General features: G+C 37.7%; 1 protein-coding gene and 1 long non-coding RNA gene across 3 annotated transcripts in view; one reads left to right on the top strand and one right to left on the bottom strand.

The window, feature by feature from the left end:
- The window catches only part of LOC140682480 (uncharacterized), a 155,627-nt gene that overhangs the window by 2,225 nt on the left and 132,545 nt on the right, over nucleotides 1–20,857 (bottom strand). The window contains exon 2 of the long non-coding RNA XR_012054283.1: nucleotides 308–426. This is a non-coding gene — a long non-coding RNA (uncharacterized lncRNA). The remainder of the gene's footprint in view (nucleotides 1–307; nucleotides 427–20,857) is intronic.
- Nucleotides 1–20,857, top strand: part of ADCY8 (adenylate cyclase 8) — a 117,632-nt gene that overhangs the window by 32,080 nt on the left and 64,695 nt on the right. For both annotated transcript variants that reach the window (XM_030266702.4, XM_004174209.5), the window contains exons 3-4: nucleotides 17,139–17,269; nucleotides 19,747–19,858. In XM_030266702.4, the coding sequence (XP_030122562.2) occupies nucleotides 17,139–17,269; nucleotides 19,747–19,858 (243 nt within the window). The remainder of the gene's footprint in view (nucleotides 1–17,138; nucleotides 17,270–19,746; nucleotides 19,859–20,857) is intronic.

The following is a 20,857-nucleotide window of genomic DNA, read 5'->3' as shown; positions in this document are numbered from 1 at the left end:
TACTTATTTCCTGTTAATGCACATCAAATTTTAAGAAGTAAAGATTAAAGTTTACTAAATTATTTCCAGTATTTTAATTTCCTATGAAGGGGGAAAAAAAGGTGGATAAGGTGCAGGATGATAGTTGTGATGTGGCTTCTGAAAATTTCTAGAAACACTGTTGATGAACAAAAATTTGCAGGGAAAATAGAGGAATAATTATTTGTGCCATTCTTCCCAACAATAATTCCAGGAATTCCAAATTTATTCCACTTAATTTTATTTTCTGTTCATTTGCCATAAACTGTTTAAACTAAAGGATACTTACAGCAAGGGCAAGGTTTTTGCTGCTTTCAGTGGTGGTACTGCTACTTTTTATAGTAGTGGATGACTTGATTTAAATCTCATGAGGCTTCTTTCATACCCACATGTCTTCTGCTTCTTAAACTGAAAGTAATAGAAAATTTAAATTTATTGACATGTTGTATGCATGGCATGTCATATGAAGTATGACAGCTCACCAGAAAGATCCTGTAAGGTCCATTTTTTTCTTTATTTAAATCAGAGGAGTAGTAAAATTAAAGTAAGAACAAAACAACATCAGTTTTAAACTACAACAAGGAGTGGTATGCTTGTCCATAAACAATTACAGTCCATAAACAATATCCCTTGGATTCATAATCTCTAATCTTCTGTCATTCTAATAATGATAAATGCTACTGCTCTCATTATGTAGTATTCTGCAATGCTTAAAAAGGCAGTCATGTAAAGTCGCCCAATTGTGAGACAAACATTTTTTAATCCATGTTTTAGAGAAAAGCAAGAGGTACCATTAGAAATTTGGGGGTGTATAAGAAAACAACAATAGTGACAAGGAAGGATCTCTCATTGTCAGAGGTTTTTAAGGATCCTCTAATGAATATATGTAGATTTTCTGGAATATAAATACAAAGTTTTGACTGTGTCAGCTTCTGCTGCTGGTAAAAATCAAGAGATTTTCTGTATGTCCAGATATATTTCATGTATATGAGATGATTTTTTTTTTTTCTTGTTTCAGCGAAAGCAGCTTTATTTATTCACTTGCAACAATTGCATAAGGAGTGATGGGAGGTGAAAATGGAGGGTGAAATCACCAAAGTCCCACTAGGGATGAAAAAACATTTTTGTTGTTCTTCATGTTACTCTAACCTGAAATTTGGATGTCATGTGTTTTCCAGATGCCATTATCTTCCAGCACTGTCTCCCTTTGTGGGTTTTCAGGGTTCAAGAATTACTTAAACTATTTCATTTTTGCTGTGAAGTTTTCCAGTTTGACAGTCAAAGTCATTGTGTTGTTCAGAAATGTCTGGGCCTATGGTCTCTGTAAATCTGACTTAACTCCATAGGCTCATTTTCCACTGAAAATATCTTCAGGTGCAAGTTCAACTCTTACACCAATTGCAATTCATTCAGTGACTGTACAGGAAGGAAGAGAATGCAGTGCAGACCTGGGTGATGCAAAAGGCTTTATGGAGCCTGGCTGATCCAGGGCAACCTGACTCCAGTTTTGAAGTGAATCACTTTCCAGTGTCTGTTTCCAAAAGCCTCTATACAATAAAGCTTCTACATCTTTTTCATTCTGCCTCCCTCATCCCCATTTACTCTCAACAAGACTTGTAGAAAAAAATTTCTGAAGTGTTTCAGAAAGTCAGGACTTTCAGCTGTATTTTCAGATCATCAAGGATGTGATTTTTTATTGTTACTCTTTTGTTTTAAAACACCTGGGGTAGTTAGAAGTACATATTAGCATTTTCAATTGCAATGAATTTCTTAACTCTAATTACTCTATTATGAAAATGAACAGCAGTCTGGCTACAAAGGAGAATTACTCCAGCAGTCATTGCTAATGATGTTTATGCACTTACCTGTATGGTATTATCTGTGAGACACCATTTGGAAATCCCAGCACCCTCTGGAACTGAGGGAACATCTATGTCTACTTATTTCCTAATTTTCTTTAAAAAATTAAAATTTTTTGTGCAAATCAAAAACATTTCAGAACTTGACATCGTTAAAGGAGATGATGAGTACCAGAAAGACTTTATCATCGAAACATGAAAATATCAGGGAAGCAAGCTGCAGGAGGCAGCACAGACAAATGTGTTGTAAAACAACCTTTTGTTTAGCAGTTATTGATAGAATAATGAATTTAAATATTTTCTAATGAATTGTGGTTAGCAGCATGTTCTTAAGAGATGTATTTATATCAAGCAGCCAAATATGGCTGCCAAAAATGTCCTCTGATTTTGTTTTCAAAATATTGCAATTATGAATAAAAACAAACATGAGGCTCTCAGTTTTCATGAATCCATTTTATACCAACAATATCATAACTTGCTACCACCTGTTTGAAATTTTGATTTAATACTTTCATTTGATATCAAAAATGTTGACAACCATGGCTATACTTTGTTAATGAACACTTCAAAGACACTGTCTTTGTTTTTAGCCTGATTTTGTTGTAAGAACACAGCAGGTAATTCTGCTTTCATCATATCTGGGCAATGAAAACAGATAGTCTAACTCACTTTCTTAATTAGCTACTGAAAACCCTTCAAAACCAATGAGTATGTAATTTCCCTCATTGTGAAAATGCTGTGAAACTTCCTTAATGAAGAGCAGAAACCTGCACTAAATGTCTTTTTAATTTCTATTTCTCAGGATACAAAATCCCTAAGTTTTAAATGAATGACATATTAAATCCAGACACATATTGAAATTATGGCTTTATGTAGAATTGCATTCAATATATATCAGGTGTCATGACCTGCTCTTTCTCCAGCCTTTACTTGAAATTTGCATAACACCTTAAACCCTGGAATACTACAATTTAATTATAAAGAGACTCTCAGATAACTTTGTCATGCTGCCTTTTCCTCTACCACACATGCGTATGTCAAGTTATACATATCTGAAAACAATTATTGTGTAGTGAAGTAAGGAATATTATTGTGCAATAAAACTTGTACAGGAATATTTGACTAACTGAAGCTGCAAATGAAGCCTTAAAAGGATTATACAAGGAAAAAAATCACAAAAGTTAAATATAGTTATTGCAGCCAGAGGACTATAAAAATCAGTCCAGCCCTTACCCCTTCTCTTGTAGTAAGACCACAATATTGCAGGACAGCTATTCACAGAAAAGGCATTTAGACATAATTAGAAACTTCTCTGGTGTCATGGCCACACTTCAACTCCCTAAGACTGCTCTAGACAGAGACTAATGAAGCCAGGACAAAGCAATAGGAAAACATGGATGGGAGGCTGCTTTCAAGCTAAACAAAGTTGTTAAATGGTATCTTACTGACATGAATAACCTGGGGTCTGGACTAATGCTCAGAAAACCCAACATATATCCTCTTTGAAACATTTTGTTTGCATTATTTCTAGTAGATTTAGAGCACCTAATAACATTTTATACAGAAGTTTTTTGAGATCAGAGGGGAAAAGCAGTCCATATCTGTTTGACTTTTACAATCATCTTCTGGAGAGGTGTTCATTCTTGTTCTCAGTGTAGCAGGTTATGCATCATTCATGAAGAGAAAACGCTTTACCTCTTGCACAGAGCTTGCCAGCAAGGCTGTTCTGCCCCTGCTGTGATAAACTATGGGGAGGGAGTGAGCTCAAATCAGAAACAAATACTTCAGGTTCTAAGTCTTGACAAGCCAAATGGAGAAAATTATTCTAATTTTAGCACTACATTTGTGTCGTTTCAATACAGATAGTTCTAGAAGTTACAAAAGCCACAACACATTAGTTATTTTAATTGTATTGTTTAAATCCCCCTCTAAGACAGTCCTCAGCAAACAGGTCTATTTCTCTGCAGAAATAATCTCAAATTCCACAAAGAGAAGGTTCTCTTATGTGGAAATCAATGTCCTTCTTACCATCTTCCTAAGTTGTTATGGAAATGTTCTTGGCCATCTAACACATAGGCAGAGGAAATGGAGCTGAATGCTGGAGGCAGGAGGGGAGTAGGGAGCAAGCACTGCCTGCTTCCAGTCTTGCAAGGAGTATTCAGGCCAGAAGGTCCAGGCTGGTATCAAACCCAATCCACTGGGCTTCCCATCAAGGTGGGACAAAGATGGGCATCTGCAAGTGTTAATTATGGGTTGAGTCAGACCAGTTGGGAGAAAGAAGAAAAACTTTTCTACATTAAACAGTGTAATGAGAAGAGTTCCCTAAGAGAATACCCTACAGAAAATTCCTCCCTGCAAGTCCTGCCACTGGCTCCCTGAGCACCTACATTCCAGGTAATCTCTTTCTCAAAGGGGATTCCAAAAATCCAATTAAAGGTCATTTGGAAATTCAAAACAGTTTGGATATTGTTTAATTTGATTTGCATAAAGGATTAGAGCTCACCACCTGAAAGGACCATTTGTTCAGGTGAGAAGAGGACAGTTTTGTTTTCTGGGTATGATCACACGTTCTTTCTTTCTAGTATGGGTATCAGGACTAGAAAATGAGAAGGCAGCCTTTAGTCTTCAGAACAATCTGCTGTTGGCATATTTAGTCTCTTTTGCCTGTTATTGTTGGAAAAACTGTAATCCTGCCTTAAGCTCTTTTTTCATTAAAAACCTGTTCTATTGACCATTTGTTTCCTTCTACCTCTACTTCCAGTGTTTTTTTTTCACTCTCCCCTGCAACAATCTCTGTTTCCCATGGCTTTAAGAAGCTCTCTGCAGATTGATGAGCTCTAGTTTGCTTTTTGATTTTTACTTTTTTTAAATTTTAAAGCAGCTTACATGTTATGTAGGTTTTATCAAGCTCTCACAAAGCTAGAATTTAATCAACTGTCAGTACTTTACAACATCTCAAAAAAAAGCAGATTGGACTGGGATTGGAAAGGACACTTTAAGAGGGTTAGGCACCATGAACTCTTGTATATTGTCATGGTTTGACACTGGCACAATGCCAGTGCCCCCATGAAAATGCAGCCTATCAATTGAATGCTGTGAAATGCGATCGGGAACAGAGCAAAGCAGGCCAAACTTAATAACAAGGGAAAAACTTTATTACACTACTACTACTACTACTACTACTACTATAAAAGAAAAAAGGAAGGAAAAAAAACCACACACAAAATTCAAAATGAAAACCTTTCAGAACATTCCTCCTCCCACCACCCTTCTCAACATACCACAGCGAGACACATTTGGACCCTTAATCAAGTCTTCACCCTTCCACATAATCAATACTGAGTCCATCAGGGGAGAGAGGAGTCTCCCTTGCACCATAGACCCCCAGGAAACACAGCTGCCACCTCTTGTGTTTCCATGTCACACATGGCACTGTTAGACACACCGAGCCAGTGTGACACTCTCCTCTCCATGTCACAGTGCTCTCACCACCGTGCAGGGACAGAGACTGCTTATAGGGCCCCTTTAAGGATGCTTTGCCAAGGACCAACAGAAACAACAGTCCAGGGTCTCATTTTGGGACTACAGTCCCCCCCATTTTCCCCTGGGGCCGAGGATCCAAGAACAGAGATCACCTTCTCTTCTTCTCTGAAGATGGAGGGCATCATCACCCCCTCCTCAGCTGTCTCTGTCCATTCCTGAACTGGTAGTTGCTGAAGAAGGTCTCTTGGCTCACCATTGCATCCCCCTAAAATGCAGTCCCTCTTGAAAGAAAGAGTGGTTCAGTCTATGGTAAACAAGTAGAGTCCAGCCAAAAGACACTCCATCATCTCCCCCCAACCTTCTTTTCCTAACATCTGAGGTCCCAGGCTGTCTTTCTTTCCTTCAAATTGAGGAGGAGGAATATTTCATAAAGCCTTCATTTCACAGGAAAGGGTTAAAATTCCTGGACTCCCCGGACGGCTGAAATCTTGGCCCAGGACTCTGTCTCCCGTCTCCCACACTGGGCATCTTCCCCCACCCCTTCTCCTTCTCCTCTGCCAGCAAACTTCTAGGTGCCTGCAGGCTCTCTATCTCTTTTCCCTTTAGGTTGCGGGGTGGGGAAACAAAGACATCCCAGATGTTCTCCACCCTTCCATCCACAGGAGCTGGCCCAGCTGGTTCCGATCCTTCACCCCTGGCCTACCTCTGCAGGTCGCATGGCTCCCCTCCCCCACCCAGCCCGGGCTGGGTAGGGAAGGTCTGCACTCTCTGATGACCAGAACCAAAGAGAGCGAGTTCTCCTGGGAATTCTGCTTTTAACCCCTCTGTGTTCTCAGAGGCGTGTCCCCCTTCAATTGGTCACCCCAAGTGTCAGTATCCAAACCTGACCCCTGACTGGATCGACCTCTTCCTTCCGAAAGAAAATTCTTTTTTCGTGTCAAACCACAACATGTATATATATATATATATATATGTATGTACATATATGTGTCTGTATGTGTGTGTGCATATGTGTGTGTATATAGATATAAATACACAGTGGTGGTAAGAATATTAAAATCTCTCTAAATTGGTATGACAATAAAGTTCAGATTTAGTTTAAAAAATAAAAGAATTATCTTAATTTTAGAGAGCACATGGCCTTTATAAAAATAGTTTAATGTGCTTCATCTTCTAAAATTATGATCACAATAACTCACATTTTAAAAAAGAAAACTATGTAAACCTCTGGTTAGAGGCTCTGGTTTAGGGGGTTTTTTCTGCTTGATAGAAACCAATTTGTTAACTGGGAGATTCTAAGTAAAGCTTCACATTTGTCCGGACTTTCTTTCATCTTAGTTCTTTTCTCTAAAGAACCATGGTTGCCACAGAAATTTTTATTCATGTTGCTCTATCAGTACTTAGATGATCAAGCTCTAAGTATAACATACTGGTAAATTCAACAAATAATAGAATGTGAAATGTTTATATTGTTCTTCACAATCCATTTCCATATTCTGATTTAGTAGGTGACCTGTTTTCTAAATCTAATAACGGACTTTTCTTCCTTATTGTTGGGGGGAAGAAATATTTACATGCACTTATGATTCTGTAGATACCAGGATGTATATTTACTACATCTTCTCTCAAAATACCCCTTACTTAACCCATTTACAATAGAAATCCAAAGATTGTAAAGTGAGATTTTACATGTAGTACTTTCACCTTCACTGCTGTATTTGTTTCTTGTCATCAAAGCATAACTTCCACATTTTTCTTTCAAGTCAAAATGTAAGGTAAAATAAAGACAAAAACTTTCTGCTGCCTTCTTTTCCATTCCTTGCAAATCTGGAGTTGCCACATGGGCTCAAACAGAATAATGAGATTTATAGCCAATGACAGAGAGATAGGAGTCAGACCCTGAATTCATATAGGGGAAAAATCTCAGTGTCAGATGTTCAGGCATGGGAGCTTTCCCTGGAAGAAGTTAGTGAGAAGGAAACATCTTTTCTAGCCGATGGATTTTGGATTCACTGAGGATAAAACTCCTGTGTGGTACTTTGACCTCTAAGCCAGTTGTTCAAATGTTGTGCTGGTCAATAGTGAATGAAACTGACAGGATTTTACTGGCCTGTGTCTTCTGTTCTCACATCTTTGCTAAAGAGAGGGGTGTCTAAAAAAAAAAAAAAGCCTTTTTCAGAGCTGCCACCAACAAATGACCCTTGCTGATGTATTAGGGAAGTGGACAGAAATGAAATGATTAGGGGGAATGAAATAGTTTCAGCCTTCTACAGTGATGAGACTACTGCCAGCTGGGTTGTCACACATTCCTCTTGGCTTAAGAAAGAACTCCAAGCTCCAAATTCATCAAGTTAGTACCTCTGTTCTGAATTTCTCATTCAGGATCAGAACTGTTAGTTATAAGAAACTTATAACTTCCCTTAGCGTCCTAAAAGGATTGTAGGAAGACTCTAACATTAATGTCCTTACAAGATGTTTTATTAATAGAGGGACTCTGTAGTCCAGGTCATGGTTTTAAATCATATAACCATAAGCAGTACCAATTCCAAGATAAACAAGAGTCAAGTTACTGATGCCATTACTTAGATAATTTAAGGTAAAATAGAATATTTGAATTAACATCTATAAATAGGCTAATGGTCTTTCATATTGATGCAGTTTGGGTTCTGCCTTTTTTTTCTTTTATATGTTCTCTGTATTTGTCACACATATATTTATAACTCTGTCACCTATTGTATTCGTAGCTAGTTTTCCCAGTACTTTTCCATGGGCTTTCCCTGAGCAGAAAGACAAAACAAATTCCAGAGCTCTAAGCCCCAGGTGATAGAAGGTTTCATGCTATCTTGGTTCTTCCTGGGAGCCAAGAACTGGAACAACTCAAGATCCATTCTCATGGACAAAGTACAGCTAGTACTGAAGGAGGGGCTCCAGAGAAGGGGTTTGACCTGAGGGGGGACTGCATCACCCCTTGTCCTCCTAATTGGTGCTTTTTATCAATTGTGCTAATTTCCTAAAACCAATAAATGTCTACTCATCCCTGTAAGAGAGGGCTTTTGTGGACATCTTTCCATAACTTGCTCTGAAAGCCTTCATTAAAAATCCCCTTTTTACATTACCTCCTTACTAAAATTATCTCAAGTTTCATTTCCAGGTTAGGAAAAAGGCAACAATATCAACAGGATTAAACTGCCCATCTACAAACCATTCAAAGGGGTTTGATTTTCAGGAGGTGACTATTTCTCCCACCCACTGAAAGGAAGTTTTATCCTGCTTGTTCTGTTTAGTACTGGAGTCTTGTATTTCTCTGTATCCCTTGTTTTGACCAGAAAATACCACCTTGTGGCTCTTATTTTGGTGTCTGCAGTGATTTAGTTATAGAAAGATGTAAAAAAATAGGCACAAAAGCCTGCTTTCTGATATTTTCCATGTCATTAGCTGACATGGGTACTCCTGAAAAATGTGTATTTTACTGAAGTTATCTAGAAATTTTCAAAACAGCCCAAAAAAAATGGAGCAAAATGAAAAAAAGAGACATCTAAATCAATAGAAAAAAGAACCAGTACAGAAGAATTAAATAAAGAACCAGTACAGAAGAATTAAATGAAGATTTAAATGCAGATAAGTCAAAGCTGTTCCAGAGAAGCACAGCACAATAAACATTAGAGTCAGATGGTGCCATTCTGATATTTTAGAACAAATTTTAATTGTAGGAGCTGTTTTGTGATCATTTTCTATTCCAGTAAAACAAGGAAAAGCTTAAGATTATAGCATTATGAAATCAGTGTTGTGCCTATATTTCTCCTGTTTAGCCCTGACTCCAGCCTTCCTTGCAAACTAACTGAAATTTATGTAAGCCAATACACCAGAAAATAGTACAAAGCTTTTTGTCATAATCTGGGTCTTATTTCCATAGAAATCTTTTTCTTCTGAATATTTGTCCTCTCCACTATTGTTTAATAAACAATAAATAACAAAAAAAAAATCATGATACTTGGAACAAACAAAATTTACACTATAAAATATGCCTTTCCATTATTAGGTGAGTCTAATGGATTACTGTGGGGCTGGAGAGTGTCACTTGCTCAGCTGAGATCCCCAGCAACAAGTAGGACATTGACTTGTTGGAGAAAATCTAGAGGAGAGTCATGAAGATGATCAGAGAGCTGGGTCACTTCTCCTATTAAGACAGGTGGAGAAATTTGAAATTGTTTAGTCTGGGGAAAAGAAGCCCACAGGGAAACCTTATAGCACTTCCCAGTGCCTAAAAGGGCTCCAAGAGAGATGGAGAAGGACTTTTGACAAGGGCATATAGTGGTAGGACAAGGGGAAATGGTTTCAAACTGAAAGAGAGTAGGTTAAGATTGCTATTAGGAAAAAAACTTGACTGTGAGGGTGGTGGGGCTCAGGAACAGGTTGCGCAGGCAAGTTGGGCCTGCCCCTAGACTGGAAGTCGGATGGAGCTTGGAGCAACTTGGTCTAGAGGAAGGTTCTCCTGTCCATGGCCAGGAGGTGGTAACTGACAGATCTTGAACAGCCCTTCCAATCCAAACCACTGCATGATTCTGTGATAAATTTCCATGCAAGTCAGGGCAGTAATGCAAATTGTTTTGTAACTCCTGCTTTTCACCACTCATCTTCCTAACATGGTTGGGTTTCACAATGAAATGTAAATCTAACATGGTCTTTATTCAGGAGATAAAAAGTCATATGTAAGGGTTCAGAGGACCTGGAATTATTAACGATTGCACGTTGCTAAAAGACAACTCAAACAAACGAATCACTATTAGTAGATTGTTTCATGATGTGCTCACACCCCCTCTCATCCAACTGGTGCTCATTAGTTGTGCTCATGTGGCCTTATGACAAGTTGGTTTGTTGTACATGTCCCATAGTGTAATTAATGACTGCAGTTAGCTTCATGATCAACTGTGTTACTTATAAAAATAATTTTATAAGTATTTTTGTAAATATTTTGAAGAGGAATAATTTTTCTTTATTAAATATACATGCATCAGCAATAAAAAGTATCAGGCAATTAAAAAACCCTCAAAACCACAAAGTGTTGTTCTACCAATTCCCAGCAAGCTAAAGGGTAAGATAGATCTTTATGAAGCCAAAATTATACTGGGAAGGCATAAAAACCAAAACTGGCAGCCCTGGAACTATCCTTCTACATCTCAGGAACTGCAGGGTAAGCAGGCACTAAGATTGTGATCTTCTTACACAGCCAACTGGGTAATAAAAAAGATACTTCCTGTTACACCTGGCAGTAGTCTGTTAGTCGTCACACCCTGACAAGATTTTGTAATGTGGCTTGAGGAATTGAATCATCAAACCATTCCCTATCCAGCCAAAACAAAGGACCAGCAGTACCTTGCAGTTCCCCCCTTCAGCATGTGCTACATATATTGTTTTATGCTGGTTTGAACAACAGCATAGAGGAGACAATTGAATAACATGTCCTACCTACAAGAATTGTGTGGAAAAGGCTTTTTCCTACTTTCATTGCCACAAACTTTGCAACGTCTCATTAGACGCTTTCATGAAGGGTTCACTTTCACTCACTCTCATAAATACTGGGTTATCAGTTTGATTGAGATTATAGATGTCTTTCATAGACAAAAGCTAAACAAAAGGAGCCTCCAAGACCTTCTGTGTGATCTGGCCTTGTTTCTCTTTGAAAACAGCAGATACCTAAATGGAACATGCAGCCAAGTACAGGATAATTTGGGATATAAATTGCCAGAATTAAAAAAAACAAAGTTGATATTGCTTATATCAAACATTGCAGAAGTAGTAAGAGCTAAGAGGCAGCCTCATAACCCCACAAGTCTGAATGAATTAGGTACTGCAATTACTTCACTATTTTTTTAATTAACTCCCATTGTCTAGATGAGACACAAGAAAGAACAGCTGCAAATACACTGTCCATTGTACACTTAGTAAGCACAAAGGAATTTCTCTTCATAGCAGTTCATCATAATGAGAGGTGCTAATTTCCATTTTCTAGAGTGGCATCTACAATAATTACATCTATTCTGAACATGATCAGATTTTCAGTACAATACAATACAATTTTTATTGATTTTCTTTAAATGTAATAAAACCTCATGTGCTCCAGAAAGACTAAAACTACTGCTTTAAATGGCCTTTTTCACATCCTATTAAGTTTAGTGTTTAAGACAATAAAAATCTTTGATATTAATTGTAAATGTTGTTAAACACAAGCTTGATGGTTCTGTAAAAATTATTCTTAACATTCAAGATGAAAAATGTGAAACAGTTTCTCAGAGAATCTATCGTTAAACACTTCTGGGATACGCCCACTACAATTTTCCACAAGTGTCTTGGGAACAGCCACAAGCAGGATGATTCCAAACCCAGACTTACTCCCACGACTTCTCTATAGGTTCCCCCTTTTGATGGCACATGTAGAGGAAGAAGAGCAAAACCTGAACTGACCCATCAGTCAAGAGGGGCTTTTCATGCCTTGGCAAAGCCATCCCAAATAAAAATTATGTGGCACAAAGAAAAATCTATACCATCCAAGTGGAACTGGTGCACTGAGCTTTTGCATATAGCAGACCCTGCAGGGGTGATTCCCTTACATGACCTGCAGAGAAACCTCAGGGAGTTTGATCTTCCTCTTAGCAATCTGCTCTAGATCCCAAACTGCTTGTCAATGTTTTGTGCTTGTTGGAGTTTTGGTCTCTTTGATTAGCCCAAGTGGACAGGTCTCTGGTTTTTATTCACAAGATTGAGGTCTTGTGCACTGGTTAATTGACTCTTCTCAAAAACTGCTGCAAAGGTAATTTTTATTCATCAGAGACATGTCCCACTTCCCCACAAATGTGCCTACCTATGTTTGTGCAGTTGTAAGCACTAGTACTCCCTGATTTCAGTACAAGTGACCCAAAGGATCAGTGCATGACCATGCAGACCACAGCAAAGCCGTCCAACAAAGAATGACTATTGCAGATGCATAAAACAATAAATGGGCCTTAGAGGCAGTATAAATGTTAAATTGCAGTCTTGGGACTTCAAGTAGATGTGGATGACTCATGAAGTTAATTTACTTATCATTGCAGGATTTGTTTCACTGTTGCTAACATTTCCTTAAGGAGTAGATTGGGTAGGACTCAGCTCCATATTTGACACCTCCATATCTGACACCTCCTAAATGAAGTGACTACAAACTCTTTACATCTATGAGCTCCTACTATCATGGATTGAGATCTAGTCAAAACAGGCAACAGAACCCAAAGAGACCATAGTGCCACCGAAGGAGTCATTTACTCGGCTAAGTATCTCTCCAGATTCATTGGATTATATGGAAGTCTGGACATAACTACCTTGGAGTCACAAAACTCAGGTGTCTGAATGCAGACCTGAATTCTGCCATCAATTTATTACATTTAGTGATTTCTATTGGTCTTTTGTCTTTACCATAGTTATTCTTCAGGTTAAAGGTACTTTTAAAATTTATTTACTCTAAACTCTGACTGCTCCATCTTAAACATTGGAGTTGATTCAAGTCATGAATGGTTATTAGAAGAACAGTTCACCAGCTCTTTTCTAGCATTCCTGTGTTGCTATTTTCTTTTTTTCTGTGTTTTTTCTTTTGAACAAAGACATGTCTTTTCTTCTATGTCTTTTCTCTTTTCCTTTTTAAACCATTTACCACTGCTATTTTTGTCTCCACTCAGCCCACTGCTCAACTAGTGAGCTTTCAAAAGATCTGGGTAATGGAGTATCCTTCACCCTAGAGTTCATGTTTTATTAGTGTTTTCTCTGTAAGAGAAGGAGTTTTTTCTCATGTGCTTCCCTCCAGCTCTGAAAATGTCTTCCAAGAGAGACTGACTAGAAATGTGAGGACTCTTTGATCATGTAAACAGTAAGGTATGGAGCACAAGAAAAAAAAAATTCCCTGGGATTAGCTACTGCTTTTTTGTACCTGACCTCCACATATTTGTGCTGTTCTTCTAAGTCTGTATCAAAATGTGTGTAATAGGAGCAATAGTATTTAGGTAGCTTGAAGGGGAGCTATAAGGCAAGGATCTTTATAACAAGGGAAGAGTGACCTGACACTCATTATTGAATAACGGAAAATCTTTCTTAACTGTTGGATTGAAGAAAAGTGATGTGAAGGACCTCTGAAAAGGACATATCTTGGTCCAGAGAACACTAGAATCAGCTGTAGGAAAACAAAGAATGGAAATGATCCACACTAGAGCCCACCTCAGTTATCACCTTGTAGAAGAAGCCTAGTTCAGCATCCCCACCATCTTGTCAGTGTGGTGTGATATAAGAGAATTGATGGTAACTGAAGTGCCTCAAAAAGTGTATATAGATACACACATACACGCTAAAATGCTGCTTTTCTTGCAGTGCTCTCCCTTAGCACAACATACATCATGCAGAGAAGTGACACGAGCTGTTCATGAACCTTAAATTGTGATTCTGACAAAGGCTCATCACACACTTCGCTATTAATGGAGGAGGGCTGCTACAGAGGCAAAGTAATTAACCTCAGTTTTATGGGTCATTGCCAGATCTTACGTGCAGGCAAGAAATTTAACTTACCTTAATGAGTAGCATGAAGGTTAAAATATCAAGTGTCCTAGGCATATTTTTCTTGGCTTAGTGAACATGTGCCAAGCCAACTATGTTTTATTTTAAATAAACCTTCTAGAGGTATTGCTCGATACCCCCTTAGGTGAATGCAAATAAGGAATGTAAGATTTTCCTTTTGGAAAAAAAAGTACATTCTCTATTTAAGCCATATATGTATGAAGGAACTGATCTTTTTTTTTTATAATGTTCTCTTATCATAGATTTCATAAACAGTTCAAAACAAGCCAGGATTTCTGTTTACTTTCTTTTTTTTTTACTCTCGTTTTTTAAAAAGAAATTGTATTTCAATTTGTTATCCTTCATGGGTAAGCTAGGAAATAACATATTTCTTTTTACAATAAAATATTTAGTATTAGTCTGAATATTTCTTCACAAGAAGTCATTGGACACTTTATTCATGCAATTCCCTGAAATACTGATCTGATTTGTTCAGAAGGTGGTTTTATTTTTGGTCATATTGAGCTATGTATCTTAATAGTGAAGGAATACGAAAACCTAAGCACTTCTGTCATAGAAGGCTTAAGGACACAAAATTTAAAAAATATTTCTGGCTTCTAGACTATCAATCAGCAGCTTTTTGCTAGCATGCCATCTTAAGAAACCATGGCACCTTTGTCCTTTGCTTATGAGTGAAGCTACCTGAGGATTAGATTCCTGTGAAACCTGAGTTTGTAGGAGTATGAAGGACCTCCTAAGGGACTGGTTTGCTTGTTGCTATCACAAGCATCACATCCGGTGTTTACACATCAGAAGAATGAAGGATAGCAGAATTCCCAGATGGAAAGGGTGGAAGAAGCCAAGACAAAGCAGATGTGATAAAATTAGAACCAGCTTGTATGGGGAAAGAGAAAGTTTGAGCTTGGTATTTCCCAAAATAAAGGATGATCTCACTGCATTATAGTTCACAGCCTGCTCTGTATCAGCTATCACTCATATAATTTTTTGTCTCTTCCTCACAAAGACAGGTCTTGATTTAGCAAAGGTTTGTAGACTAGGTGGATAAATTAAATATTAGGAAATTCTCAGTTCTCTCATATTCTGTCAGCATGTTATGCAGGAAGGAGCACTTTCTTGGAGGGGGTGGGGGGTGCAACACTCCAGTGCTCCAGTGGTGAAATACTCCAATGCTCCAGTGCAGCTTTTGGCAGCTTGTGTTCTCTCCTCTTAAACAAACATACAGTTCACCTCAGCTGGTGCTGCCATCTAGACAAATGGGGGTGTTTATCCACAACATGTTTCCATCAGAGCTGAAGATTGTTTACTAACTGCTGACTAAGACTGTTCAGAATGAGAATTCTTCATGGTCTACACTGTGAAAGTTGTAAGTTAGCAGTGATATTACTTACTATGAAAACTAGGAAGTGATTCCTTAATTTATTCAGATGTTTTATCAATGGCAACATTTCATCCACATGCCATTGAATACTGCTGGCATAAAAATCATTATTTTCTTTATTAGTTTGTTTGGAGAGGAGAGGAGAGGAGAGGAGAGGAGAGGAGAGGAGAGGAGAGGAGAGGAGAGGAGAGGAGAGGAGAGGAGAGGAGAGGAGAGGAGAGGAGAGGAGAGGAGAGGAGAGGAGAGGAGAGGAGAGGAGAGGAGAGGAGAGGAGAGGAGAGGAGAGGAGAGGAGAGGAGAGGAGAGGAGAGGAGAGGAGAGGAGAGGAGAGGAGAGGAGAGGAGAGGAGAGGAGAGGAGAGGAGAGGAGAGGAGAGGAGAGGAGAGGAGAGGAGAGGAGAGGAGAGGAGAGGAGAGGAGAGGAGAGGAGAGGAGAGGAGAGGAGAGGAGAGGAGAGGAGAGGAGAGGAGAGGAGAGGAGAGGAGAGGAGAGGAGAGGAGAGGAGAGGAGAGGAGAGGAGAGGAGAGGAGAGGAGAGGAGAGGAGAGGAGAGGAGAGGAGAGGAGAGGAGAGGAGAGGAGAGGAGAGGAGAGGAGAGGAGAGGAGAGGAGAGGAGAGGAGAGGAGAGGAGAGGACTTTATTCATCTAAGTGTTCTGTAGTCTACAAATGTGCCTGATTTGGAAGTTTGTATCTGATTTTCCCTAGGTATTCCTATTCCCCAAAATGTTGTTTGAAATTTGGTTATAAATAGCTTACATACATGCTAGTAACATTCTCTTCTTTAGTTCAATAAGATTTCAATATTTGCAATCCTGTAAAGCAAAAGAAAAGTGAAAAATTGTAGCTTTGCTTTAGAGTGATTGGGCGTGATAAATTCCAATACTGGACAAAGCTTTCTAATGTGAAAAAAAAAAAAAGGGAGACTGAGGACAAGAGGACAAAATAACAGTATTTTAGTACAGAAAGATTATTACAGAGAAAGCAGCAATCAGTAATTATCCATGCCCAATTTGAAAGGATAAAAAAGGTTTAATTTGCAGAGAAACAGATTTGGGGATACTTGCAAAAATCTGTCAAAGCCGTTAAACTGATGAGCCACTGAAGACAGTCTTAAATCTCTCAGGGGATGATCTAGGGTTTTCATGAAAGAATTTGATTACTTTTTGAGGGCTTGCCTGGCTGTACTAAGATGCAGTTAGTTAGACCACGGTGCTAATAACCATGATTGCCGGTTCAATCCCATGTTGGCCAGTCATTTAAGATCCTTGTGGGTCCCTTCCAAATCAAATATTTGGTGAAATTCTGTGAAGATCCTGGGGTTAATTATATTATGGCAGGTCTGGAAACATCACTTGTGTGGATATGTATATATCTCTTTATACACTAATACTAGAAGTATATGTGCACTAATATGCACTGATACACTGTGTTTGCACACTAATAATAAACTAATATACATTATAAATAAGCATGCATATATAGATATATAAATATATGTCTCAGATGTTTTCTCTTCCTAAGTGTTCTTGAAACACAGACAAAATTAATTAGAAGTGTTGAATATGTTCTCCAGTCTTCCTAGTCAAGAGGACTGGTTTGAATGGCTGCATGTGAGCTCATTTTATTCTTCCTTACCTAAACCAGCAGTGTCCTGGACTTTAGACTCAGGCTGATAAAGTGAATCATCACAAATGGCCTGAGCTAGAATTTTTAGAGAAGAGTGTCACATCTCAACCCATTATGCAGATCCTTAAACTGGGCATTGTGAAATACCAGTTCAGACTGACACTGGTTTCCTCTTTGATTTAGGAACGGCTGGTGCTCTCTGTGTTACCACGGTTTGTAGTCCTGGAAATGATAAATGATATGACCAATGTAGAAGATGAACATTTGCAGCACCAGTTCCATAAGATCTACATTCATCGTTATGAGAATGTCAGGTGGGTGAAGTAGCCTTTCTGTAATGTTTAAGGTCTCAGATGTTGCTAAATTACTGTGGTCTGAGGGTTTTCCTTCTGTTGTTTTATTCACTCATAAATCATAAAATTAGTGTACCCTTGTTTAGTATTTGAGAAGAGAAGCATTTTGATGCCGTCTTCTACTCACCAGCATAGCTGGATGACATGGCAATGGCAAGACCCATTTGAACTAAACACTGAGTCTGGACTATTTGTGTCTTTTTTTCACTTTTTTTTTTTTTTTCACTTTTTCACACTCAGTTCACTTAAGTGGTCAGGATTGCACAGGAAGGGGAGCTCCCACACAACTGTTGGACACATATTCTGCCACAACCTGATGGTTCACCCCACACACTGAAAAATGAGATGGAGACCTGTACGATGTTCTCAAAGATGTTAACCAGTTACATGGTTCCTCTGTTTTATAGCCGTTTTCATTTGATCAGTCTTACTATTATTTCTTAATCTTTATTCCTCTCTCTAATTTTTTTCTTTCCTGAAGTTATGAGAAGGGTGATAATTATCCTATGAGTTCAATTACTCCAGGTAATTAGTCCTGATTGTACATTTACACCAGACCAATCAACTTTCACTCCATTACATAATCTTAGTTTTATTGTATTTCCTGAAAATCAGAATATTTTGTTAAGCCAATAGCATTTTCCATAAGATTTTCCCAAAACACAAGGGTAAATCATTAAGTGACCATCTTTGAAATCATCATTGAAGGAAGTGAAAAATAAGCATAGATATGATGGTGGATAGTTTGCTTGGGAAGCAAGTACTTTGGCTTTCGATGAAACCAAAATATAACTTTGTCTGGACAAGTTCAATAAAAATAATTTGCACTTCTGCAGAAGAATAAATTGATTATCTGCTGCTTCTGTGCCCATGCAGTAGAGCAGATACATTATTTTATTAAATCTGATTGAAAGTATACCAAGGACCCTCATAACAGTTTGAGTTGCACTAAATTAAAATGTCTTCCATTAACCTTTTTCATACTCAGAGTAAGTGTTGCTGTAGAAGAATCAAAATATGTAGAAGATGGCCCTTTTGCTTTAATGGAAAAGGGTTGTAGACAGGGTGAGAAGTCAAAACATATTTTATGCTTGAAAGCAATTTGAAGTTAAAATTCTGCGTGCTTTAAAATACAGATACTGGTTGGCTCCTATACATGCTGCCAGAAACTAGAGCTTTTCAAAACAAGGTTTCATTCACCTCATTTTGTTTCCTAAATGTTCAGTACTGAACACTACCTAAACCAATGCTATATGAATCCTTAAAAGTAGCATTCAGTTAGAAATTTTTGTTGGCTTGAAAATTAAAAGTGTAGAAAGTAGTAGTTTGAAAATCTTATTTTTGTAAATTTAGTCTATTATTACTATTCATTACAGTTCAAGTAGCTTGGTACTTTACCTTTTAATTTTATTACTTCTCACTGGTAAAAATCTTACCAAGTTTGCAAGCATCTTGTTCAAACCTCACCCAAACCTTTACTAGTCCATATACTTGAAGACGTGCTATCAGTCAACCTGATCATTACTGTATTTCTTATTGCTTACGTTAGTAATTCTCAGACGCTGTCAAATTGTGATCTTGTTCACCACAAGTCATCAGCTAAAGTGAAACAAAACCGTCTGGTACTCAGATCATAACACAAATTATTGGTTGACATTCAAGTGTTAACAAGGTTTGTGGCTGAATACTATGTGTCTTTTTGAACATCACTACTTTATAAGGTAGCCAATTCTTTCTTTGTGTAATAATTACTGAGCTATTACATGCTTTTTTCTGGGTGGGATCTTGCTCAATATCCCCTTTGTGTGTGTTTATGTTTGTCTATATTCACATGAGGTCATTGTAGGCACAGTGAGCAGTCAAAAGGCAAGAAAAATAACTGGATGTTCAAACACAGGTTAGAAGTCTGTGTGCAAGTAGTTTGTCAATGGAGATCCTACCACAATTTCAGGCACACAGTTGATACACCTAAATTCAAAGTATGATCACACTGGGCTCCCTGTAAAGTCAGTAGAATGAAAAAGTAATTATCCAATTAAAGATTCATAACTTATAAAGAGAGTACTATAGTTCTAACTCAGGTACTTCTGTCAAATGCCTAAAATGAGGTTAAATAAAACTGGCCTTAGCCCGGTATATATCAAGACTGTCACAGATTTTTCTGTACTGTTAGGATTTGAGACTTGTATGATTTGAAAATCTAGAATTGCATTACTTCTATTTTTGGCAAAACATTTTCTCACTCTTAGAAGTATTTTTTTTAGTCCATTCAATATTTATATTCAGTACTCCAGTATGTACAGAAGTATAGAACAGAGGTAGTGTTACTTCAAGGATAATAAAATAACCCTTCCACTAGTAAAAGCTAGAAGGTAACTTAAAACATTCAGTAATTAAAGGAAATAGATGGAAATATTAATATGTTTTCCTTTTTTTAGCATTCTTTTTGCAGATGTTAAAGGATTCACCAACCTTTCCACAACTCTGTCAGCCCAGGAGTTGGTCCGAATGCTGAATGAACTCTTTGCCAGATTTGACCGACTAGCACATGTGAGTTCAGCACAATTTATTTCCAAAAAGAAAAAATCAATTCCATGTTTGAGACGTTTAGGAAATACCTTCTGATCAATTTGAACATTATATATCCAGATTCTCCCCACAGGGATTTTATACAGCAATTGAGATTGGAAGCTACTGACAAAATTATATGAAAAATGATGAGTTCTGATAGCAAGTGAAAACAGAAGTTGTCATCAGAATATTAGGTTTCTGTAGTGCTGGACAGAAAATGGTAGGAAAGAAGATCACCTACCACAGTCTCTAAGGAAGCTTCATATTTTGGATTTTTGCTGGAACTTTTTATTTAAGACCCTATCTTTATTTGTCTTTTCTTCTGCAAAGTGAGGAAGGTTAAAAGATGTATTCATTTAAGGTCATCTAATCAGTTCTCACAGTCATTGCAGTGGTTAGTTAATAACAGGGTTTATAGTTTTCAGACTGGATTCTGTCAAACTCAACAATGAAATTAATTAAACACAGCAGAGGAAATTATTACATCAGGAAAATTAGCTGCTCCTTAATTAGCACTGGTCAGAAAAAAAAAATGAAGCACAAAAATACAAGTGGGACATGCTCAGTTTTTCTAGGCTTGTATATTTTATTTTTTTCATGTTTCTTTGGTCAAAATTTAATTTATTGTGGCTATCTTTAGTTGACTAATAAGTCATCTAAGTGCAGGCAATGAAGTACATTTCATGGAGTTTATCTTATCATTTATCCTGGCAAATGTAGGTACATACTATGGGAAAGTGCTAATTGCACTGAATATCATAGACCATGCTATCTATTTACTATAAAGGATACCTATAGTGGCTTGGCCTGATGTAGAGATTTTTATCCTTCACTGTCTTTTATACATTTCTGAATTAGTGTAATGGGGTATTTGTACAATATTGCACAGTATCAGTAAGAACCTTGTGGTTTTCTCTCATCTTACACATCAAGGTCAAGAAAAGCAAGTCTTCCATAATTATTTAAATTTCTTTTCAG

This window comes from Taeniopygia guttata, chromosome 2 (genome assembly GCF_048771995.1).
Source record: "Taeniopygia guttata chromosome 2, bTaeGut7.mat, whole genome shotgun sequence".
In the NCBI taxonomy this organism is placed as follows: Eukaryota; Metazoa; Chordata; class Aves; order Passeriformes; family Estrildidae; genus Taeniopygia; species Taeniopygia guttata.
Note: the sequence above shows the minus strand (reverse complement) of the source record. Positions and strands in the feature narration are given on the sequence as shown.